Raw genomic sequence first — 24,489 nt, 5'->3', positions numbered from 1 at the left:
AAGTCTTGTGTCAGAGCCTTTTTAACTGTTAATGGATATAATGAACTGCAAAACAAGGTCATTTGACTTTTTTAATTTCTTAATTTGTAAGAAAAAAACCAACAGGACGTCAACATGGCAAGAACAGAGAAGTATTTGTAGTGTCATTCACTGCTCACCACTGGAATACTCAACTAATAAACAATAAATAACAAACCAAAGCTCTTCCCATTAAGATTGAACCAAACCACAAACCCAAACATGTGTTGTGGTCTCTACTGAGCACATTCATATTTGCACTGGTGTAGCTTTTTATTCTCACTTCAGTCAGTGCTAAAATAATATGTGATCAGCACAGTGAGATGAGTTTGAGCTGGAATGATAAAACACGGGAAAAAGATATTTATCTGCAGGGGGATCGACTGTGAGACTTAATGTCTCCATATTCACTTTCATCCACCTGCACTGCCGATACTTCTTTCTACATTATGCGCATAAAAAGCTTCTGGGAAATCATTTCGATTTACCAAGACACAAAAAAAGTTTGGCTGTTTAGATATGAAAAACTGAGAGAGAGTAATGAGCCAGGGCAGCCGATTCTTCAGGTTCAGTCTGACGGGTTCTGGATAACAATCAAGAAATAATCCTTGTCTGTGAAAACAAAGCAAACAGAACATTTATTTATCATTTTAACTCTATCAAGCCCACAACCAAAAAATTATGTTTTTAGAGAGCAGTGGTTTTTGTCAAGTTGTCACAACTTCAGATGACATATTCACAAAATTAGCTCAGATCTGGATCAGTCTGACTCTGACTTTACTTCCGTGTGTTTCTCCGTCAATCCTCATCCTCCAGTATAACTGACAGGAACTGCCCCCCACCTCACCTGGAGCGATCATGATCTCGTTCTTCTTGGAGCGAACCCGCATGAAGGTGAGGTCATTCTGGGGGTCGATGTCCCGTACGGTGCTCCTCGCCTTCATCACCAGCTGGTGGATCAGTCCTGCGTACTGTACCGTGCTGGAGTTGTCAAGAGTCGTCTTAATGGGGATTCCTGAGGGGAGATAGATGCATTTCTTAAGAAACAGACAAATCTTCATATAGATTTGTATTTTATGTTTGTTTATTTTAAATGCAAAAAATGTAAGCAAATTTTCTGGGCTAAACAATTCAATAATTTCCTTTTAGATTTTAAAGCTAGTATCATTTACACAATTAACTAACAACCAAAAATGTAACCTTCAATTAAAACTACTTTATGATGCTAATAATCGTTTTGATAATAAAAGAATCAACTACTTTTCTGACCACTGTTAAAGCAAAAAATACCAAATATGACGGCTTCAGTCTGCCGCAGAACTGACTTCACTTTTAAGCAAGACTTCAGGCTCTGGGAGGGATTTTTCTATTTTTTAAGTGACATTTTATAAACAAGAGCAATTGTATCTATGAAGAGAAACCATGTATGAACAGAAGGACAGATTTACAGAGACAGAGAGGAATAAAAATAGTGAATAAAACCGTCTTGCCTTCTGAGTTGACGATGATGATTCCCTGCACTCCTTTCTGACCCTGGATCCTCTTCAGAGTTTCTTCCACTTCAGCCTGAGAGACACAGAGTGAGTAAGCATCATTTAATTTACCCGCAGAGATCCCACATGTGCTCAGAAAACAGCTGATCTGTCAAAACATCCTGAAGTTTGAGATAACTTGACAACGCCCGATTCATTAGCGCGCTGAAGCTAGCCGCGGTTAGCATCTTTCTCCAGCTCCCGTCTCATAAAACCGCCCCTCCTCAACAGTCACCGCAGAAATGTCGACATTTTCATTAAAATGCGTCGGAGAAGTTCTCCAATCTTACCATTTTTATTTTCAGGAAGTGAGGAGGAAATCTTTGTCAAAGCCGGTGTGTGGATGTCAGCTAACGGCTAACGGCTAACAGTCCGCTGTTGTTGCTGAGGAGCCGATCGACGTCAACTTCCGGGTCAGCTGCGTCACCGGTGCATTCACGGTCCACGGCAAAACGTGGAAGACCTGGAATCTGTTGTTGAAAGATATAATTCACCTCAACTTCGCGGTGCAAAAGGAAAACAATTTAAAGTCCTTTATCAAAACTATACTGAAGTGAAAGTAGAGGGGGTTGAAATTTAAAGGAATGGCTATTTACATGGCACCTTTAGATGTATCTGGGATAAAAAAAAAAGAGCAAAAGCTTTAAAACAACAGAAAATGTAATGATCAATCCTTACAGAAACAGATAGATGGAAGGTAACCAGATTAATGGGAACAATCACACCCAACCATTAAAATGTGTAAAAGAACACACACAGTAAAAAAAAAGCACCTTCTCAGTACCGGTTGGCTGATTTATTAGATTCTCACAAACAAGAAGTTCGACACAAGAAGCTTGTTGTTGGACCTGCACGGATTAGTTTCGATGGTCTGTCTATAAAAAAGGTCTAATAAAAGTTAGTGTCCTTTCACACCAAACATTTTTGGAGGGTTTATTAGTTAACGCTGCAGCTAAAAGGAATCTGTTGGCAAAAGTTTACATTCCAGAAAACGGATTTGTTTTATACTTTTATACTTTTTTAAATGTAAAGAATTTAGGCGGAGCCTCATTTCGAAGGAAAACAAACCAACCAGGGCAGGAAGTTCAGAGATGAAACCTTCAAAGTAAAATGATGCAGGACACACACAGAGGGGCAATAATACTTTACTGAGCCCCATTGGGGAAATTCCAATGTCACAGCAGCAAGGCAAGAAATTAGGTGGCAAATACAGAAATTAAATAGGACACAGACAACAATAAGATAATAAGAATAAGTCAGTTCAGTTTATTTTTTTTTAGGTTTTTTATTACACAGCAACAACAATTATTATAACCCAGAAATCATTCTTAATTTTTTCTGATGAAGTTTTTTGAAGTTTTTAACCCTAACCCTCTGATCATGGCTCTGGTACCAAACTGTTACTGAAAGTATTTTCCTTTTTTTTATTAAAATAACATCATGGAGAGCAGATACGTCCGAGTGTTGTGAAATGCTGTTGAGGCTTTAGAAGTGTTGCTTTGGATAGAAGTACCTGCAGATGTTAAAATGAAGGACTATAAAATAAAAATGATCGAATAAAGTAAAAGTTCTTCCAGAATAAAGGTCTGCTGGCCACTAAAAACCAATCTCCATGGTGCTTTTATTTTAAAAAATCCTCACCGGAAATTCCCCCTGAACATTTTAACTTGAGTTAATTTTAAACGACTAAGTTTGTTTCCGCCCGAAGACGAGAAGAAGAGATGGACGAGAAGGGCGGAGGTCCGGGTGAGTACCCCTCAGAAAGGGTCGGGATCCGGGAACATCTGCAGATCTGTACCTGTCTGGGTCAGTCCGGTCTAAATAAACTGGACCTGAAGTCGTTTTAATTCACACAGAAGGAGTGTAGTGGATTATGATGTGGACCTGGTCTTATGTGTGTGTGTGTGTGTGTGTGTGTGGGGAAGGACGTTAACCATTGTAGACTCTGGATAAGATAAAAAAAAAAAAATAATAATCTCACATTCAGAATTGAATGATCCTGTCCGACCCACTTCAAACTCTGTTCTGTAGAAGCTCAGAGAACCAGAACTGAAAACACTGAATGTTTCCTTCTGCTGCACAGAAAAGTTTCTGTCTTTATCTGATCAGGAGTTCTGCTTATTAATGACAAAAAATCAGCTGTTTGTTCTGTCAACACAATAAACTCAGAAACAAACAGGACTGATCCAGAGACGCTCTGATTGGCTGTGACATCACCCACCGGAGCCAATAGGAGCGTCCGACAGAGAGACATGTCTCCAGATGTCACTATCAAAGATGGAGGATGAGAATTAAACTATTGACTCAAAAGTTACCAGTTGTTTGACAGAAACAACTGATTTGTAACGATACATTTTTATCGGCTTGAAAAATGTTGTGTGTTTGTGTTTGTGTTGTTGGGAATTAAAAAAAAAAAAAAACAGTCATGTTTTGAAGGAGCACGGGTTTATTATTGCTAAATTCAATATTCCAGATCTATAAAAAGTTCTTCCTGCAGCCAGATCAGCGTCCACGTGGACTCCACGTGCACTTTGTCCAAACTGTCCTCAGTAATCAGACCGGCTTTGTTCTCACATTCCCCCCCCCCCCCCCTTTCCCCTCTCTTAATGAGTCTCCCTCCCTGCCTCCGCCGTGCTGTCCTCACACTCCGTCCATCTCAGAACAGATATTTTCCAGGGGAGAGGCGGGGAGGGGACGCCCCGGCGTTGATATTTTTGTCCCTCAGATGGAGGTTATTGTGTGCAGCTCCACGGAAACACACGGACTCAGCTGTGTTTTTATCAGCAGGGGCAGCAGGGCCTGGAAGAAAAGTGTTTTTGTTGAGCGACATTGTGACGCAAGTGTTCAGAAAGCTCACGGTGCCCCGGAAGACTCTCAATCAACGATTGTGTGCATTTATGTATAAATAGAAACGTTATTTCGGCTGATGCTGCAGAGGGAGACGTGCACACATTATATGTGTGAAGGAAGTGTCACTGAAAACATTTATCAAGCTCATGAATCAGGATCATTTTCCCATAGACTGAAATTTTTCATAAATACGGTAATATGAGATGGAAATGATTAAACATAACTCTTCTTGATGGTCGATCTCGTGAAGGCAGATTTCTGGTGCGAGCATTCTAACGTTGACACTGAGAACAAATGGAAGGTTGTTTTCTTCAGTCGAGTCTGAAGTCCAAGCTCCATTCAACAGTTTGGGCGGGAACAGAATCTGTCTGAACTTCAGGAGGATTCATCGATCACACTCCTGCTGTTGTGTTGTTCTTCCTGCACTTTGTCGCTCACTTGGTTGTATTTGAGGTTTGGGAAGGGCTCAGTGTACATTTTTCCTAATGAGTGAACATTCATCAAAATATACCAGACAGCAGGGGAGGGGTTTGGGGGAGGAGCTGCTGTTGGATTGACAGATTGTACCATCCAATCCGGATAGAGAACAGAGCAGCTTCTCCTCCAAATCTGAGTTCTACTGGTTAAAAAAAAAAGACGGCCGACGCCCAAATTACAAACAGCGGGTTTCAGGTGAAGACGGCAGTTTGACATCTGGTTAGATAAAACACAGTGGGGCAGCTTTTTGTTATCCGGTCGCACAAACACCTTCTCAGTGCACACAGGAGGCGCACAGACACACTAAACGACCTGAAGTCTTTTCCTCCTCTGAATTTTAAACTGGAACTCACCTAGTAATTAATTCCAGATTTATATATGTGTTCTTTTCATCGGAATGCATATTCTTTATCATGTTGTATATTTTGTCACTCCATAAAGCATTTGTGTTGCTAAAGTGACCATACTATAAACATGTAATTATGTTTTTATTTGTGTATTTTATGTTTCAGGTTTTGATAAATATGAATGTTGACCTGTTGAGAATCAGAACGAAAAAATGTGCATGAAAACAGAAAATACACTTAAATATTAGAAACAGGCTTTAAATTCAAAGTATTTATTTAAAGAGGAGGTCATCTTTGTCTTTCTCTCCTTTCAGAGACATTTGACCCGAACATACCAGAGGAGGGACCTTCGGTGCCCCCTCCTGGTTGGCTGGATGACATACATGGATACCAGGGACACAAAGGAGAACGTGAGTTTTTCGGTCCTTCGCTGCTTTCTGTTGTCTTGTTTTTGTCTATTTTACACTCAGTGCCTTCCACCTTTGTTCTCGTTTGTTTTCTCGTCTTCATCCAGAGGATGATAACTCCCCGTTATACCCGCCACCCCCTGCCTACAACCCCCAGCCTGAACTCGACAGGAACACCGTGGTGCCTGAAATCAGGTGATCATAATAACAAGAGACTTTTTTCCAGCAAAAAAATAAAAGACAGTCTGGGTCTGATTTAGAGTCTATGGTTTTAAATAGTGCATGTTTAAAATAGCAAAAGGCTGAAGAGGGAACCCTGAGGAACACTGCAGTGGAAATGGGCAACAAATCCTGAGGGAACAAAACACACATCAGTATTTCATTTCATTTTGTAAAATACTCTGCTCTCATATGAAAGCATGTTGTGACCACAGTTGTCAACAGTTTGTGTGTTTTTGTGTATTTTATCCACCAGAGTCCCGACAGTATCGGAGGACGTGGCCAGAGATGCTCTGCTCAAGTTTGTGGAGTCCAAATGGAGGTACAGCTCCAAACCTGCCAGGAACCTGACCTTCAAAGAGCTGAGTCCCATCACCGTGTACCGGGTACGAAAAAAATATTCATCCTGTGGAGAAGGGAAACACAAACAACATGTTGTATGACAAAGAAAAGACAAAAGGTTGGAACGTTTTGTTTTTCAACTTTATGAACTATGAGTTTAACAGCAACTGCAGCGACAGCCTGAAATTTTGGAAATTAATGTTGAAAGTCTCAAATCCATCAAAACCAAAATACCTCAGGAGACTGATTTTAATGTAGCTTAAAGCTCTGAAGGTTTAAAGATCCATACGGTCTAAATGCTGGATGTTAACGGTCTACGTGGTGTACACGTAGACCTCCATGTGGCCTTTGACCATAAATCAGGTTGAGGTTCATATTTTCGGCCTCTTTCTGTTGCAGTATCGGTTGGAGACGTACACCGAGAGCAGAACCAGCACCTGGAAGTTTGAACCCTACAACGGTAAAGCTCTGAGCCAGCAGCAAAAAAAATCCAGTTTCAGGAATGTTAATGTGTCACCAGCGGTTCAGCTCCTGAAATGAACCTGCAGGATGCAGTCTGCCTACAGGGAGTCTCTCAGAGACCAGGTTCCAGCTGATTCTGTTGTCCTGGTCCGTTTCCCTCCGACAGGACAGGCAGTGGACGGCCCTGAGTACGGAACGCCCCCCCCGCCGTGGGACGTCCCGGTGACGTTACCTGATATCTACACCGACGTGGTGATGAAGGTCCGCGTGCCGCACACGTCCTTCATCAAGGTCCAGCTTCTTCCTGTCTCAGCTCTTTGTTGTCCTGGTTTTCTGAAGTTGTTACTGACTTTGTTGTTGTTCGTGTGTGTGTGTGTGTGTTTCAGGTGTGTCACACGTGTCATGGCTGTGGGAGAACTCGGTGTGTTTCCTGCTTCGGTCGAGGGATGGTGAGAACGTTTTCTTTTGTTCATTTCACGTTCAGTCCAAATCCACGAATCTGTGGTTGTGTGGCAGCGCCGCCTGGTGGTGAGGATGATAACATCTGTCACTCATTTGGATTATTGTGTTGAATCTGAATTAAAAGCAGCAGAAACTTTCATTCAGGCTTAACAGGTTTGTGTTGTTAAATTGTGTTTTAAGCTTTGATTAGTTTTTTATTAATATTAGCTTTATTATTTTGTATTTACATGTTATTCCATTCATCTGATTTATTTTGGTGTATTTTATTCATTTTTATATTCCATTTATTGATACCATCTTTATTATTCTATTTAATCAACTTCTGTGACTGTTCGGCTTCATTGATATTATTTTATCGTACTGATATTTTATCATTATTACTTTTTATTCATATAGGCCATAAAACTTTTTTTTCTCATGTGCTGCACTGTTGTACAACTTTACATTATTACGATTTTTAACATCTCAGTTTTCTTTGGTACTTCAGAGAGAATTATTTTAGTTTTTAATCCAAATGAGATTCCAGGCACAATTCAAAACTACCATTAATATTAAGTGGAATCAATAATAATAATAATAATAATAATATAGCATGCATTGTTACATGAACTCTGAATTTTAAGGGAAGAACATGTTTAATCTGAATGTAAACTGATCATCAGTGAAAACTGTCCTCTGATTTTTAGAAGCGCTGCACTCACTGTCACGGACACAGACACTCCAGGAACCAGAGATGCACCTTCTGTCACGGCCACGGCCACCGGAGGTGGGAATCCAAATCTGCCTGCTCTCTTTTCCGGCTGAATTTTCTTTCAGCGTGCAAAAATCCTGCTGTGGATGTAAACTGACCTGAAATCAGGTTTCTGCAGGTTAAAGTCAGATTACAGAACAGAATGATGTTATGAGTCTGAATCTTTCTGTCACCTTTCTCTGACCTGCAGGTGCATCTCCTGTCATGGCCGCGGCTTCAAGACCTGCCATCTCTGTCAGGGCAGCCAGAATCTTCTCCATTACATCCTGCTGACGGTCACATGGTGAGTTCAAACTGCACGCCCCCAAAACCCGTCCGAGTCTTTCCTCCTCCTCCTGCTGTTTAGTTTTTTATGGCTCTGTAGGAAGAACAACATCAGCGAGCACATTCCAGACCGCCAGCCCGACTTCCCTGACGAGAAGTTTGAGCAGGTGACCGGAGATGCTTTCTTCGTGGACGAGAGTCTCCTGGTAAAAACAGAACTCTTCCTTTATATGAGCATCAAACTCACCTCCGACCTGAAGCATCGGTGCCCCAACAGTCCTGCTGTCCTTCCAGGTTTACCCCATCCAAGGTTTCCCAGAACAAGAGATCTGTGAGGTCTCCAGACGGCTGATCGCCGATCACCTCAACCGCTTCAGCTCCAACTGCCGCATCCTGCAGCAGGTACAGCAACACAATGCAACAACACAAGTAGCTTTCCAAACAACGCTCCTGTAAGCCGTCGTCACTGCCACCAGGTGTCGCACTAGACCACCAGGAGCCGAGACAGCTGAGTCAAACTGGCACTGCTGGTTCACAGCGACGGGGGCTGTTAGCCAGAAAGTGACAGCAGCATCTGCAGCACATTTCTAAGACTGATAACAGATTATCTGCCGTTAGATAAGAACATTAAAATAAGATTAGATAATCCTCTATTGGAGGAAATCTGCACGTGACTGCAGCATCAGACATGTAAGACTGAGAATAGAAGCTCAGAGGAATAACTAGATTAGCTAAATGAGGTTAAAACAAAAATCTAGCCAGCAGAAAACTGGCAGCTGAATTGCACAACTCAACCATGTTATCGAGCTTCTGGAGCCGAGAAACAGACACACAACATCTGGCAGCATCAAGTTACTGACACAAGAAGAAAACCAGGTCTGATTCAGCTGACAGAGCTGATGAAGTTTTTATCCTGAATGCGTTGACCGTCACCGTCTCAGACAAAAAGAGAGTTGGATGAGCAAAATAGTTAAGGTAGCTAAAAGTCATTCATATTTATAAATGATAACTATCAGAATAATCTGAACCATAACTCCTACGGTTTGATTTGAAGAGGTCTGGCTCACCCGGTCCGGTCTCTCCTCTGACCCTGCTGCTCTCTCTGCTGCTTCATGTCTCCGCAGCGTCAGACCATCGAGCTGGTTCCCCTGACTCACGCTCATTACTACTACAACGGGAAAGTCTACAGCTTCTTTGTCTACGGGACGGAGAACAAAGTGTTCGCCTCAAAATATCCCTCCGCCTGCACTATTTTATAAGTAAGATGTGGTGACGGAGCTCACAGATGAAAGGAGGTGTCGGTGAAGTAACACACTCCATATCAGCTTTAATGTAATATATAAAAGATGAAGTCTGTGTGTGATGAGCCCGACACCTCCACATGTAATCCTACAGGACTGCAGGGGTCAAAGGTCAATGCTCTGATTAACTATGATTCATAATTCATTCTGTTTTTTTTTTTTTTTTTTTATTATTATTATCAATTCTGATCTCATTTTTTCAGTTAATTCCCTAAAATGGATGTTTTAATGCCAGAACGATGAAATGTCGTCATGGTGAGTTTAGATTTGGCCGTTTTATATTTAAGTTTCTGCTCTTTAATTGACTGACAGAGTTTTTCTGTTAGTTATTGTCCTCGTGTCTTGTTTTGTATGAAGAATGTCATTTAGATATTAACAAGGTGAAACTAAAGTGAATGTACTTATTTAACTGGATTACTTTAAACTACAGACCTTTTTTAACACGCCCCTTTGGATTTAATGCTATAAAACAGCTTTGAGCTCATTTTACAGAATGAATTATGAATCCTGCTGAAGCACTTCTCCATATTAACGTCACTTTTCCTGCTCTCAAAGACTTCATTTTTATTTTCTACCACATTTGTTTAAATTTTAGACTGAAAGCTGCGAGTTCGTCTGCACTGATCTGAGTTGTTGGATAAAATCTGACGTCTGTCATCATCTAACGTCCAAAGAAAGATAATTCTGTCTATTCTGTTCCTGAACTGAACTCTTTAAGTTAATTAATTATTTCATAGATTGGCAGAAAAAAAGAATTGCTCGATCAGAATAAAATTTTTCATTTTTGATCAAGAAAATACGCTCAGCAGATTAAAGGTGACAGTGACGATCATACCAGTCAGATATTTGTGTTAGGAAACCAAATAAACTGAGTTCCTAACAGTTTACACATAAAGACTTTTGTCTGATACAACTTTTCTAAACATTTCACATTTTCAACTCATGTTGTCTCCGTTTAGAAACTTCTTCTCAGTTTCATATTTTTATATAAACCCGTCAACTCCAGTCTTGTAATCCATTTGTCTATTATGACTGAAGTAACAATTTAAAGTACGTCGTTTTATAAAAAAGCACAATGAAAACAAACGTATCCAAATAAAGTTGATGATAAACATTAATCTGACCATTTGAATGTGTTTGGCTCTTTTCTCTAAAAACACTGGAGTCATTTTTGAGCTAAATCTGGATCCTCAGTTTGGGCTGAGGATGGTTGTGTTCATGGTCCCTGTCAGTTGTCCGTAAACTGTGGTTGGCTGTTTTGTTTTTTTTTGTGGACTGAATTGAGTCACAGACTAAAATTGGCTCCAGGATTTACTGCCCGACCAACTTTAACTTCACCAGTTTCCCTGCGGTGCCTGATTTCAACACATTCGTCCTGAAGACTAAAAAATAAAAACTGCTGAGGAGGGAGAGTTAACTCCTTCGCTGTCAGACGATATGTAGGCTTTGATTTTCCAGCTCCTCAGCGTCCCCGCTGAGTTCCAGGTCGCCCAGATGTGACCAAAAAAGGTGAAGCCCAGATTTGGAAAATTCTGGGGAAGATATTTTCTTTTCCATACCCTCAAATTTTGACGTTGAACCTTTTCCTTTTCTGATATCGTGGAGAGACACCGATTCATGTTGGGGACGTCGTGTCCTGGCTTGGCCTTTAAAATATTAATGTAATTGGTGATTTCTTCAGTTTTTGTTTGACCAAACAAGAAGTTCCCGAAGTTTGTGAGTGACTCTTTTCTGTAAAGTTGCACAGATTGTATGTTTTATTAATACAGTAATACACTTTATTAATGTGTGTCGTTTGAATGTAAAATATTTTTATGAATAAATTCATATACTCTTTTAATTTGACATTAAAAGCAAAAGATGATCTCATGAAATCCAATGCAATGAAAGATGTTTCCACACTGAAGAGCTGAGAAGTTTCACTTAAATGAGTTTTTTGAACCTTTTTTATGAGGTGGCTGATCAGCTGAGATAAACCCAGTTCATGTTAACATCACTTTTACAACAGTAAGAGTTAAATGAAAAGGAGAATAACCACAGATTTGAGTTTTTTCTTCTGTTCTCAGTTTTATCTGTCGGCTTTCAGACCTCTTTTATGTACTTGTATTTTTTTAGGATGTAAATGTCTGTTTAACTAATTCAAACCAGATTAAATGAGCCGGCTCAGTCTGGATCTTGGTGTTCGGGACCTCAGACTAACTGATGGACCCCATTTTCAGCTCCATTAACAAACAATCCCCACAAGGGGGGGGCACTCATCTTTACCAAATAAAATACACAACATGCAAAGGTGTGTGTTGTGTGTTACTGACATCTTAGGATGTGGGAAATGTAAAAATTCAAACCCCTGAGAGTGAAATGGAAAGTCCATCTCAGCGCTTTGTTCTGGGTAAAATGTAAAACAGGAAAAATAAGTGAATAAATAATCTGTGTGAGGACGTTGGTGTGATCTCAGTCATCTCACTTTGTGTGTTTAAGTGTATTTGACAACATGAAGTGTGTGTTCTGTGTATTAAACAGCAGTTAGCCTGTTCACTGAACCAACTGAGAAAAAAAAATCTAAATATGAACTTTTAATCAGGCCGGAGAGAATTTAGAAAGAATATATTCACTTCAGCAGGCTGAAGGATCTGAATACCTTTTATTTAGTTTGTGTCCACACAAACATAACTCTACAAATAACTTCATGTGATTTAAATCACCTCTGACTAACTCTAACTGTAACAGATGAATAAATTCAGTTGTTAGTTCTTATTTTCTTTAAAAAAGAGTGAGGTGTGGTGGAAGCGGAGCTGGTGTTTCCGGGCGGCTCCTGAACGCGGCAGTGACTCAGAGGGGGCGTGGCTCCTCAGCTGGCCACATGTTCAGTTTGTTTATAGCGCGCGGAGCCTTCAGGTGACCCGCGAGACCGAGTCCAGAACCCGGTCCAGCTCCAGACCTGAGGTGGATTAACTGGGACAGCACAGACCCGGACCAGGGCCAGGACCAGGATCCGGGCCAGGACCAGACAGGACCAAGACCAGGAGCAAGACCAGGACCAGGACCAGACCAGAACTCGGTGAGTTTTATTCTGAAATGCGTCCCAGCGCGGATTTGGCTCCTGGTTGGAAAGTCTCGTGTTCCGGATCAGTCAGACCTGGTCTGTGGTTCAGGATCACCCAGACCTGGTCTGTGGTCCCGGATCGGTCAGACCTGGTCTGTGGTTCAGGATCACCCAGACCTGGTCTGTGGTCCCGGATCATCCAGACCTGGCCTGTGGTCCCGGATCGGTCAGACCTGGTCTGTGGTTCAAGATCACCCAGACCTGGCCTGTGGTCCCGGATCGGTCAGATCTGGTCTGTGGTTCCGGATCGGTCAGACCTGGTCTGTGGTCCCGGATCACCCAGACCTGGTCTGTGGTCCCGGGTTTGTGTCCCGGATTGTTGTGGTCTTGTGGTTTTAGTTTGCTGTCACAGTTCCTGCCAAACGTTTCGGGGTCACCGGTGTGTGACCTTTAACCTGACCTTCTGAAGTCTCAGGACTCAAACTAATGACCGAACCGCTGGTCACCGGAGGGGGCGGGGCCTCACCTCCACTCACCTGTACGTGCAACCTCAGTTACCTGCGCAGTTTATTTTCAAAGTAAAAGCCCATAAAAGCAGGACAGTTTGTCTGTGCTGACTAAACCTCCCACAATTGTCCTGCCCTTCCTGTTATGGAGTTCAACCCCCAACTGTACAGTCACTGTGTGGGTCTGCTGCTTCCTGCAGTGTGTGTGTGTGTGTTGAGATTGTTGTTTTCCTGGCTGTATTGTGTCATTGTGTCATTGTGTCTCCTCTCCTGCTGTCATGATGATAAAAGAGTGACGCTGTTGTGCAACTTGTGGGACGCATTGTGTAGTTTGTGTGTGTGTGTAAATGTTAACTGAACAACAAAGAACTTTTCTGTTTGATGAATTTCAACCTGCTTTAATTGTTCACCCTGTTTAGTTTTTTTTTTTTAACCACCATGAACCCCCCCCCCCAAAAAAAAAGCCTTCAGTTTTAATATATAAATGAAGAAATGAATGCTGAGCTCAGTGTGATCGAACCAACAAGCTGGGAAGTGTTTCTTTTCTCGGCGTTCTTTTCCTGATAACTTTTGGCACAGACGGTGATTTTGTCTGGAAACTGGCAGATTCCTCGAGTGTCTTCATCCATTTAGTGACAGTTGTGGGGGGGCTCGTTCATGTGTGTCTAATTTCTCGATGAGTAAAATTTATAGAAGGGAAGTTAGACAAGAAGTCTGAGAAGAGAACGCTCAGTTCTGACTTTTTGTCAGAGCAGGATTCAGGTTTTCTGCCGTGTCTCTTTACCTCCATGCAGCGTGGACTCCCTCTCAGTTCAGCGGAGGGCTTGGGGGGGGTTGGAAGTGAGGTCTGGACCGACTGGGACCAAACTGGGACCAAACTGGGAGGTCTTGACCCACAGCAGAGTCAGATAGACATCGCTCAGCGTGCGGCGGCCTCGTTCTGCTCCCGTCGCTGCGGGACCAGGATCAACAAAGACCCCAGATAAAGGTCTTATCTGGTGGCTGTCGGCCAAAGTGAAGTGGAGTTCAAAGCTGAAGCACTTTCACTTCTTGTTGTGGTGACGCGTCTATCTGAAAACTTCAGCAGAGAAACAAACTGCCAAACAGCAGCTGCCCTTTCGTCTTTAAGCTGGCAGATGATGTTTCTGCCAAAGAACATTTCCTCGATGACGAAACTAAACGCTCACAGATGAACACCCCTGAAAGACTGGACAGAACAGGAAGTAGGCGGTAAGCAGCGTGAAGCAGAGAATCCAGAGTTTCAGTCAAAAATCGTCCCTTCAGCTGTTCTTTCATCAGCTGCAGCACAACAAGTGATGGTCTTTGTGTCCAGATGTCCCTGAATGCATCACCAGTCTCCTGTTGCCTGCTGTGTCGGTTTATTTCTCTTTAACTGGCACAAAACGTGAATGTACGCCGTGTTTTCACTCTGAATTTCTCTGACTGCTGCTCCTCTAACTGGAGCGAGACGTATTTTTGTTGGCACGTCAGGTATTTCTCAGTTTACCACATTAACATTTGCACCTCAGCCTCTCTGCCGTCCTTCGGGGAGGAAGGGATGCATTTTTTGCTAAACTGCTGATATCTAGCGACGTCTGGCAGCAATAAGAAAAACATTTCCAATAATCTGAGTGTGCAGCAGGTGAACGGGATTCACCCAACCATCCAGAAAACCACAACGAAAACAAATCCAGACGTCTCTTCTGTCTGAACTAAAGGTAGCCGGCTGAAAAGCCCCGTCGGTGCAACACGCCGGCACAAAGCTAACGAAACGTGAGTTCATCTCAGGATGAACCTGCTGCCTCAGATTCAGCGTGAGGATTTTGAAACTCCTTCAGTTTACGCAGATCGATCTTCTGCTTTGGATTTGAAGGCTGAACAGGCCTCTGAACCTCCAGAGGATCCCTGACAGGATGCAGGTTGTTGCATTGAAATATTAGCCGTAATGGGATAGAACATGTGACCTGCCAGTCAGCGGAGGCCTGTCCGATTCTCAGGCTGGACGGCGTATCGTGTTGTGCAAGATGTTTCCTGTAATTGGATCAGGTGCTCTCTGTCCTTGAAATGTGCCTCTGATTCTCCGTGGATGTAAAAATGCGTTTGTCTGTTTGAACCCAGATCTGTTTTTCATTCTCTCGACCTCTCGATCGGATTCGCTGGGACGGTGAAAGTGTTTAATGTTCCTCCAGATGATGGAAACTTTCCTCCGAGGTTTTCCAGATTGATGCGATTTCATCACACCAGTTCTGCAGCTGCCGCTTCAAGCTGCCAGTCACCTTGAGCTGGATTCATGAAGATGATTTAGACCGGCCTGAGGTGGATCAGATACAACAAATATTCCGATGTGAATTCATCTCTTCCACAAACAGAACTGTTTAGCCTCGCAGCAGAAGAGGAAGAAGAAGAGGAATGAATTCGGAATTCACAGTCTTCAGGCTTCATCTGCCTAACTGTGATTTTGGTCTCCAAAACGGGGAAATGTGGCTAACTTCCTTGTTTCCCGAATAAAATTTCTTTTAAGTGAATTTTTCCATATGACAAACATTTTTGGATGCATTTTCTTTGTCGGCTATTTTTCTAATATTGAGAAAAGTGTTCATTCATCCATCCGTTTATTTTAAGGTCTGGCTTCATAGAGTGAATAAAAATAAAACGGCTCCCTTTCCACGTCATATCTGAGCCCCAGTGATCTCCCCAGAAGGTTTCAGATCTGGTCTGAGTGAGCAGGGGTTCCTAATAAAGTTTCACATCTAAACCTTCCTGATTCAGGAGTGTTTTGAGCTTACATGGAACAATGACCTCCTCAGTATACCACATTTTATCCTCTGAGGCCATAAAAACTTCCTTTATTGGATCTTTAAGTGAATTTCTGCTGACATTTATCGCCGCTGATCCGTCTGCCCCCACCCCAACGCCGTAAACTCACCCAACAGGGGACATTAAAAGTTTACAAGTGACTTTGTGAAAAGGGCGACATCCGCTGATCCCGACCGGCTGCTCGTTCAGGCCAACGCTGTCCGTCCGGCTCGGCCTCAGAGAGCCAGACGTCTTACCTCACCGTGTGGCCAGGACGCATCGACGTGATGAAACGTTTATGAAGAGTGAAGGTTAAAGGTCAGAAGAGAAGCTTTAGGTTTTTGTTGGAAAACTCCAGATACAAATTGGAGCGATAACCTGAGCGGACTTAAAGGTCCTGTATCTTACTCTTCTAAGCGTTTTATTTTGAAGTGTTGATATCCGCAGGAAGACATATATCTGAGGGCGCTGACTGCTTCATTATGACATCATAAAGTTGCAGTTTCTGCATCCAGACTGTGAGCATCTCTGCAGACTGAGAACCTGGACCTGGTTTCTAATGAAAGACCACACGAAGGTCTAAATGTGGACCTTTTTAAAATCTAAGATCCAAAACCAAAGTGTGAAAATAAAGATCCAACAGTTATTTTGTCCTCAGCAGCAGCAGGCCACGTCGCACATTTCCAATATTTAGCTCAAAGGAGAAAAATGATGAAATCAAGTCCAGTCAGTTTTACTCTCATGGCCGATATCCCAAATCACACGTTTGCCTCTGGGGAGCTTTTACAATCTGAACAATTTACAGACGTTTGGATCTGATGAGGGAAAAAAACTCTCCCCAAAAAATCCCCCTTTAAAGAAGCAGAAGAAAGCCTGACAGAGTTTAAGACTCTGAAGAGACGTCTCTTCTGATTGAAGCTTCAAATCTCAGACGTTTGTCTGTGAACGACACTTCCTGCTGATATTTCACATTAAAGCCCGACAATAAAGATCGAGTCCGGCGTTGTTTCCCTTTGAGGCCGTTTGAAGGATTCATGAGTGAAACAGTTTTCTAACCTTCATCGAGCTTTTAGTGGTTTTCATTAAATTTCAGGTCCTGAGCTGACTCACCTCATATGAATCATTAGAGTCATCAGTCATTTAAGTCAAACATCTGTGGTTATATATGAGGTGTGTGTGTCGTTGGGGAAATTACGTTTCATTCAGGAAGAAGATTAATGATAAAATAATATAACAGCCCATCCAGCTGCAGACGCACACAGAATGTCGCCTTGTTGCTGCTAATGAATGAATGAATCCAGGTTTCTTTCGTTCTTTCAAACGAGCCCAAACCTCCCTCCATGTTTATTTTTTAAATGACGTTGAATCCCGTCTCCGTTGGCGGGGAGCGTTAACGGCAGACCGAGCTCTGATGTGATGTTGTTCCAGAACGTTCCCTTCTGATTGGCTCAGGGATCCCCGCGGCCTCGAGCTCGCCGGACACGAGAACATTTGGTGTTGATTGGAAAATAATTTCTGATTTACTTTCGACTCACGGTGACCGGTTGACTTGGTTTGCGTAAAGCGTGTGAAAACATTTTGGGGGGGTCAGAGTTCATTACATTTTGCTGCTGTTTTATTACTTTCGGACTCTTTCGATATTTTCACAGATTTCTCACGACTTCAGTTATTCTCTGATTGTCTAAATTCGTTCATCACAACACGTCAGATTTGTTTAAAGACTTCTTCTGTCTGGTTCTTCAGCTTTCTGTCCAGAAGTTTCTCTCTTTTTTTTCTTACATGCTTTTGTGATCTGAACACAAACAAAACGTAAAAGGCAGATTTTATCCAGAGAGCACGGACCTGACCAGATGTTTGGTTTCGGCGGGGAGGCTGAAGGTTAAGTGCTCGGCTCTATGACGCTGCAGAAGTAGCTGATGAGGGAGGCAAACCTCTCCTGTCTCTGTTTTTTCTTTTTTGGGGGGCTCTGTGGAGAGACTGGATCGACGATCCGCGGCTCGCCGTGAGTGAAGCTTGGTGCTCAGAGTTTCATCATCCCGTTCTGGGTTAACAAAACAGTCTAACTCTGCGGCCACAGCAGAGTGACGAGGAGCCCAGAAAAACATCCTCTTCATCTTCCTCCTCCAGCCTGCAGGGAGCCGCACACACACACACACACACACACACACACACACACACACACACACACACACACACACACACACACACACACACACACACACACACACTGTGAGGCAGAGAAATTCCCCACCTTGTTTTAATGCGCCAGTTCTTTCACCACAAAAGACACACAATACACACCCAGCCCTGGAGAAAGAGACACAACGGAGGACAAAAAGAGACGAGACTCCAGCCTGTCTCCGCACTTACTGTCAGAACTCTCCCACAGGTCGGGGTTAGTGTGTGTGTGTGTGTGTGTGTGTTCCTATTGTCATTAGTACACATTTACTGAAGGGTTGGGAAAACACTCCGCTTTGTGTGACCAAAGTGTGTGTTCTTGTCTGAATGTCTGTCCGATCATTTCTGAGTGTGTGTTGTGTTGAGTTAACACCGATCTCTGGAGGTTGGTGTGTGTGTGTGTGTGTTTGTGCGTCCTCCAGGCGATGGTCATTCATGGCTGCAGAATGACCCCATTGTGGTAAATAATTGTTAGGATACTCTGTGTTTGTTTTTTGTTTTTCCTTCCTCCTCTGCTGGTTCCTGTGTGTGTTTGTGCGTTTGTGTGTGGACGAGAAACAGGCAGATGTGAGAAAAACACAACAAGAAAGAAGGAACGTGTGTGACATGTGTGACGGAGAGCCAAATCTGAGTGGACAGCATCACTGAGGTCATAAAGGCCGTTCACTAACTGTCGACAGAAAAACAGTCAAAGAGCAGCAGCCCTGAAATAAATGAGTTCAATGATGGAAATCTGTTTTCGTAAAGTTTGGACAGTTTATTTAAGATGAAGGTCAGATAGGAAGCTGGACTTCTGACTGTCAGCACCATTAAACCGCCGTGAAAACGGAACAAAGCCTGTTGGACCCGTCTCTGAGGTGGACCAGGATCTGTCTCTGATGTGGACCAGGATCCGTCTCTGAGGTGGACCAGGATCTGTCTCTGATGTGGACCAGGATCCGTCTCTGAGGTGGACCAGGATCTGTCTCTGATGTGGACCAGGATCTGTCTCTGATGTGGACCAGGATCCGTCTCTGACGTGGACCAGGATCTGTCTCTGAGGTGGACCAGGATATGGACCAGGATCGGTCTCTGACGTGGACCAGGATCTGTCTCTGACGTGGACCAGGATATGTCTCTGAGGTGGACCAGGATCTGTCTCTGATGCGGACCAGGATCTGTCTCTGATATGGACCAGGATCTGTCTCTGAGGTGGACCAGGATCTGTCTCTGATGTGGACCAGGATCTGTCTCTGATGTGGACCAGGATCCGTCTCTGATATGGACCAGGATCCGTCTCTGACATGGACCAGGATCTGTCTCTGAGGTGGACCAGGATCTGTCTCTAATGCGGACCAGGATCTGTCTCTGAGGTGGACCAGGATCTGTCTCTGATGTGGACCAGGATCCGTCTCTGATATGGACCAGGATCTGTCTCTGAGGTGGACCAGGATCTGTCTCTGATATGGACCAGGATCCGTCTCTGATATGGACCAGGATCCGTCTCTGACATGGACCAGGATCTGTCTCTGAGGTGGACCAGGATGTGTCTCTGAGGTGGACCAGGATCTGTCTCTGACATGGACCAGGATCTGTCTCTGACGTGGACCAGGATCTGTCTCTGACGTGGACCAGGATCTGTCTCTGACATGGACCAGGATCTGTCTCTGACGTGGACCAGGATCTGTCTCTGACGTGGACCAGGATCTGTCTCTGATGTGGACCAGGATCCGTCTCTGGGGTGGACCAGGATCTGTCTCTGAGGTGGACCAGGATCCGTCTCTGAGGTGGACCAGGATCTGTCTCTGACGTGGACCAGGATCTGTCTCTGATATGGACCAGGATCTGTCTCTGATGCGGACCAGGATCCGTCTCTAATGCGGACCAGGATCCGTCTCTGAGGTGGACCAGGATCTGTCTCTGAGGTGGACCAGGATCTGTCTCTGATATGGACCAGGATCTGTCTCTGATGTAGACCAGGATCTGTCTCTGACATGGACCAGGATCTGTCTCTGACATGGACCAGGATCTGTCTCTGAGGTGGACCAGGATCTGTCTCTGACGTGGACCAGGATCTGTCTCTGAGGTGGACCAGGATCTGTCTCTGACATGGACCAGGATCTGTCTCTGACGTGGACCAGGATCTGTCTCTGACGTGGACCAGGATCTGTCTCTGACATGGACCAGGATCTGTCTCTGAGGTGGACCAGGATCTGTCTCTGACATGGACCAGGATCTGTCTCTGAGGTGGACCAGGATCTGTCTCTGACGTGGACAAGGATCTGTCTCTGACGTGGACCAGGACATATTAACAACATTTCCCCATAAAATGTTGCTGTTGTGGTTCAGCTGAATGTGAATCTGGTTTCTGAGCGGTTCAGTAAGTCTGTCAGCCGTTGAGCTCATTAAAACACATCAGTGAGTCACTTTGAGGATCAGGGTCACCTGTTTGTCCGTAAAACGAACACACTGCCCTAAATACTCAAATCCGCCACAGAGAAATTATTTGAAACGATGAGGAAATCATGTTTGGCGAAGTTTCCTTCGAACTGTCGAAAAAGAAATGCAGCCGATTATCAGCGTCAGAATATGAGTCGTGTAAACAGGGACAGAGACCAGACCACCCAGACCGGATCACGCCAGTGTGTCCGTCCCAGAGGACGTGACATCTGAGCGTCGCTGAGGAGGATGTGCTGCCTGACACTGAAGGTCAAACCCGGCGTGGGTCAGTGATCGGCGGGGGACAAGGAGGAAGCGCTGTGTTTGATTTTCACTCTTCTCTGCGGACTGAGGCCTTTCACCGTCATCATTTAAATAAAGAAGCAGTAAACTTATGATTTAAAAAAAACAAAAACATGCAACTTCCTGCATTCTTTAAAGAGGATGGCGTTTCACTTTATCGACATTTTCAGGTCTAGACGTTCATATGAGTAAATATTGTGTTGACCAGATCTGAGTCACCGATATTCATCTAAAGTTTGTTGAGTTCCAGACGGAGAACATAACAGTGGGTTTGATTTAGTTTTTTACTTCAGTAGCTGTGCTAATGCACAAATGGGATTTAACACGATACGTTATCGCATGAGATAACGTCTAATGTCCTGACGGCTCATTCATCTCCAGATGTGATCGGATGAAACTTATCAGTGTTTAATAAGCAGGTTTGACTGACAGCTGCAGGCGCTGTTAATCCGTCTGAGCTTTTCATTCAGTTCTTATTTGTTTTCTGGAGCTGAGATCGTTCTCAAGAATTTCAACATTAACTCCACGATTCATGAACTCATTTTCATTTCATTCATTTAAACATCAAATCTGTGAGACGATTCGTAGAATATTCCTAATAATGATAATTCTTCCCCTTTAAACATCAATCTGGATGATTGAACCTTTTCTGAAAATGTTCCCGTTTCTCCCTCAGTAACCGTTTTCCTGACGACTTTATGACCCATCTTCAATGCTGGTACGGAGGCTCAGAGGGGACAAACTTCAAATGCTCCACGTGAATTTGTCCATCTCAGCCTCAGTTTAAAAATAGCCTCCACTTTTACCTTCATCAGCTGTTGTTGTGTTTAAAAAACCAACAAAAGACACACACGCCGCCCAGTGAACATCTGTTTGTGTATCTCTGTGAACTGACACACACACACAGACGCCCCCCCAATCGAAAACTCTATTGTGTTACTGTGTTTGTTTAGCCCACTAATTAATATCCTCTTATCAGGACGGAGGCAACAATAAAGTCTCTGAGCCAACACAAATGCTTCCTTCCCCTCCTGAACCATCTGAGTACGACTGGGAGCTGGCGCCAAGTGACCACAACACCACGCACAGCAGACACACACACACATTTCTTAATCTTGCTGGCCAACACTACTGTCTTTTTTTGTCAGTTTTGTAAACAGTGCAGTTATTTTTGCTGCTGGTTTCATGTTTATGATGTAAACAGATCACATTAGCTGGACGCTACATCTGTGATTTATAATTACTTCATGCTGTGACATAATTTAGCCTTTTTTAAAGATGAACAACGTGGAGTCAAATCCGTCCGTCTATTTTTTTAAATATTATCTTTTAACACTGAATTTTTTAACCTATTTTTTAACCTATCTGCCGCAAACTCAGAAACTGTTTGTGAGGTCGTGGCGGCAGCTGACTAACCAGGGAATTCCAGACATTTCACGTCCTCCATTTCCTCCGGGGACGTTCCATGACCAGATATGATATGTGATCTCCCTGGTTTGGTCCAGGTCCTGGAGATCCTCCAAAGAAAGGCGGTCCCTGTTCTGTTCCCGTCTTAACGGGCTCCCTCTGGATGTCCGAGCTTCTCTTCTGCTCGTGTCTCTTGTTCTTTCCATCGCCCCACCGCAGCGTTCAGTGCGACAGTAAATCTCCCGACTCCCGGCTCTCGTCACCACAACAGTCCTGTTCAGCATCCATTTTCCTGCCGAGCCCGTCCATCAATCTCCACATGCTCATCCATTAAAAGCTCATTTTGTGGTGGTCCGCTGTCTGTACTCTGAAATATAACATTTTGCTTCTGGCCGTCCAGAAACTCTGACAAATTGGAAACATGCTGGATTTGCCAGCTCAGCGTTTCGCCCGCGGTGCAGCTGGACCTGATCCGGATGTCTGAGTCCAACAGGTCTGGTTCTGTGGTCGCCGACGTCTGTTTTTGTCGGAGGAGCCATCGATAAATGTTCCAGTTTTCCACTCAACTTTTGCTGGAGGAACTGAGATGGACCAGAATCTAACTTATACAGGTGGAACCTCAAAAACTGGTGTCGGCATCAAGTGCAGCTAAAGTTCTGAAGCAAAAAATATTTCCCTGTTTGTAGATTCTGCATTTTCATTGGAGGGATACAACATTATTATTATTATAGTGATTATTATCGTCCTTGTTGTCGTAAGATCATCTGAAGTCACGCCTTAAAGGACTGGAATATAGTGGTCAAAGATCAAAGGTCAAAGGTCAAGATGACTTCAAAAAAACATTTTCTCAAGAAATGAAATGGTCATTATGATGTAAATGAACCAATGAAGTGATGACATCGTGCCGTCGTGATGACATGAACATGCTCAAAGCTTCGCTTTTATACAGTCAATGTCTGATGACTCAATGAAAACCCCGCAGCCAATCAGAAGGCTGCTGCCGAGGACATGAGGTCGGATTATCGAGCCTCGCTGTGGATCAGCTTCGAGAACACACGCTGCTGTTTCCAGCTGTAGGACAGATGTGCTTCATTCGTCGCTCAGTCTCCAAAATATCTGATCAACATGACGGAAAATGACTCGAGGTGTGTGTGTGCTAAAGCTGAAGGGAGACGAGAAGAAAGGAGGTCCGAGAGTTTGGACTCTTCTGCAGAGCGCGTCATGACATTCATCTTCCTCACGGTGAGCACACTGTGTGCTCCCTGCTGGGCTGTGTTGTGTCTACACAAGTATGAAAATAACAGACTGGGACACACACACAGGGCATAAACACACTGTCCATCATAACACACACACATATGAAAATGAAAGGCTTTGTTTTTATCCGTGTCCTCGGGGGAAACGTTTATTTGACTTTGTGCAGGACAATGACGTTCACATAAAGGACTTTATTTTAGAGTCTATTGTTTGAGCTGCAGCTGAAAAGGAGGTTTTATTTATCGGCTCTAAAAGTAGATCTACAGCTCAAGTTTGTTGGATTCATGATGATGATGATGGTTGACACATTAACCTCTGAGCTGCAGTTTGTCAGCGATGGCCAAAAGTTTATTTCCAGGAATGTGGAACTATTTCCTCCACCTCAGCAAAAAAAACAAAACAAAACAAAACTCTTTTGTTGATGTTGGTAAAAGAAAATGGAAATTTTAGAAATAATCTGCTTCCTTTTATGTGCTGACACTTAATTTCTGGAATGCGTGTTGTGTTCAAAGACATCACATTTTGTTGGAGAAGACACGATTAACACGCAACAGATTCTCCGTGTGAGATGGAAAATGTTTGTGTGGTATAAGATGCAACAACAGCATCATCTATTTTGTTGTTTTTGTGAAAATAAAGTCTAAACATCTGAGATTGTATCCCACATCAGGAAAAAATAATCACAATAAGTATTTTTTGTGGCAAAACGAAATCAGCGAAAGGCAGCAAGTCCTCTGGAGTTAAAACACCCGACGTGTTGACCTTTGAACTCTGTTCTGTTCTGATCTCTGAGCTCCAGCGTTTTGAGTTTGGTTCTTGGTTCTTCCTCAGGTGACACCGAATCCCCCCGAGCGTGTTTCTGACCAGCGGGGAGAATCAGTTACACACTCAGCGAATGAGATGAAACACACCTGGGAACAATTAGCAGGCTTTTGTGTTAAAGGCAACAATTAGACACACACAAACAAGTTGTTTTTCTCCTTGTCTTTATTTCTTCTCGTCTTTAGGATGAGTCAGCGTTTGGCTGCTTGTATGAACGTGAAAAGTTGTGTTTTGCACACATTTCACAGGATGACAGAAATGAGAGCCAATCAGCTGTAGACTGAGACAAATGCCATTTATCCTTTCTGTCTCCAGCCCAAAGAAGCT

General features: G+C 43.4%; 3 protein-coding genes across 3 annotated transcripts in view; 2 read left to right on the top strand and 1 right to left on the bottom strand.

Annotated features, from left to right (window-relative positions):
• Positions 1-57: 57 nt before the first annotated feature.
• dynlrb1 (dynein, light chain, roadblock-type 1) lies at positions 58-2,000 on the bottom strand. The gene is made up of 4 exons (XM_029502294.1): positions 1,841-2,000; positions 1,509-1,584; positions 866-1,033; positions 58-630 (listed from the first exon to the last, which is right to left on the bottom strand). The coding sequence occupies exons 1-4, from the start codon at positions 1,841-1,843 to the stop codon at positions 587-589; spliced, it is 291 nt and encodes a 96-aa protein (XP_029358154.1). The 5' UTR covers positions 1,844-2,000; the 3' UTR covers positions 58-586.
• A 1,232-nt stretch (positions 2,001-3,232) lies between these two features.
• ssuh2.1 (ssu-2 homolog, tandem duplicate 1) lies at positions 3,233-10,555 on the top strand. The gene is made up of 12 exons (XM_029502282.1): positions 3,233-3,296; positions 5,539-5,634; positions 5,739-5,826; positions 6,107-6,236; positions 6,592-6,652; positions 6,821-6,945; positions 7,041-7,103; positions 7,803-7,882; positions 8,058-8,150; positions 8,232-8,337; positions 8,426-8,533; positions 9,256-10,555. The coding sequence occupies exons 1-12, from the start codon at positions 3,272-3,274 to the stop codon at positions 9,388-9,390; spliced, it is 1,110 nt and encodes a 369-aa protein (XP_029358142.1). The 5' UTR covers positions 3,233-3,271; the 3' UTR covers positions 9,391-10,555.
• Positions 10,556-12,316: 1,761 nt separating this feature from the next.
• Positions 12,317-24,489, top strand: part of LOC115043369 (semaphorin-3D) — a 54,456-nt gene continuing 42,283 nt past the window's right edge. Inside the window, exon 1 of the mRNA XM_029501770.1 lies at positions 12,317-12,490. The gene's annotated coding sequence lies outside the window, so the exon portion shown is untranslated. The remainder of the gene's footprint in view (positions 12,491-24,489) is intronic.

Source organism: Echeneis naucrates, chromosome 5 (assembly GCF_900963305.1).
Source record: "Echeneis naucrates chromosome 5, fEcheNa1.1, whole genome shotgun sequence".
NCBI lineage: Eukaryota > Metazoa > Chordata > Actinopteri > Carangiformes > Echeneidae > Echeneis > Echeneis naucrates.
This window is presented reverse-complemented; position numbering and strand designations above follow the sequence as displayed.

Excerpts from the sequence above, each read along its gene's own strand:
- dynlrb1 (XM_029502294.1), bottom strand. Across the intron at positions 1,034-1,508 it reads CATCATCGTCAACTCAGAAG|GAATCCCCATTAAGACGACT; the intron begins GCAAGACGGTTT and ends ATCTCCCCTCAG. Across the intron at positions 631-865 it reads CGAGATCATGATCGCTCCAG|ACAAGGATTATTTCTTGATT; the intron begins GTGAGGTGGGGG and ends TTGTTTTCACAG.
- ssuh2.1 (XM_029502282.1), top strand. The coding sequence starts at position 3,272 with ATGGACGAGAAGGGCGGAGGTCCGG. Across the intron at positions 7,883-8,057 it reads CACGGCCACGGCCACCGGAG|GTGCATCTCCTGTCATGGCC; the intron begins GTGGGAATCCAA and ends TCTGACCTGCAG. Across the intron at positions 8,534-9,255 it reads ACTGCCGCATCCTGCAGCAG|CGTCAGACCATCGAGCTGGT; the intron begins GTACAGCAACAC and ends ATGTCTCCGCAG.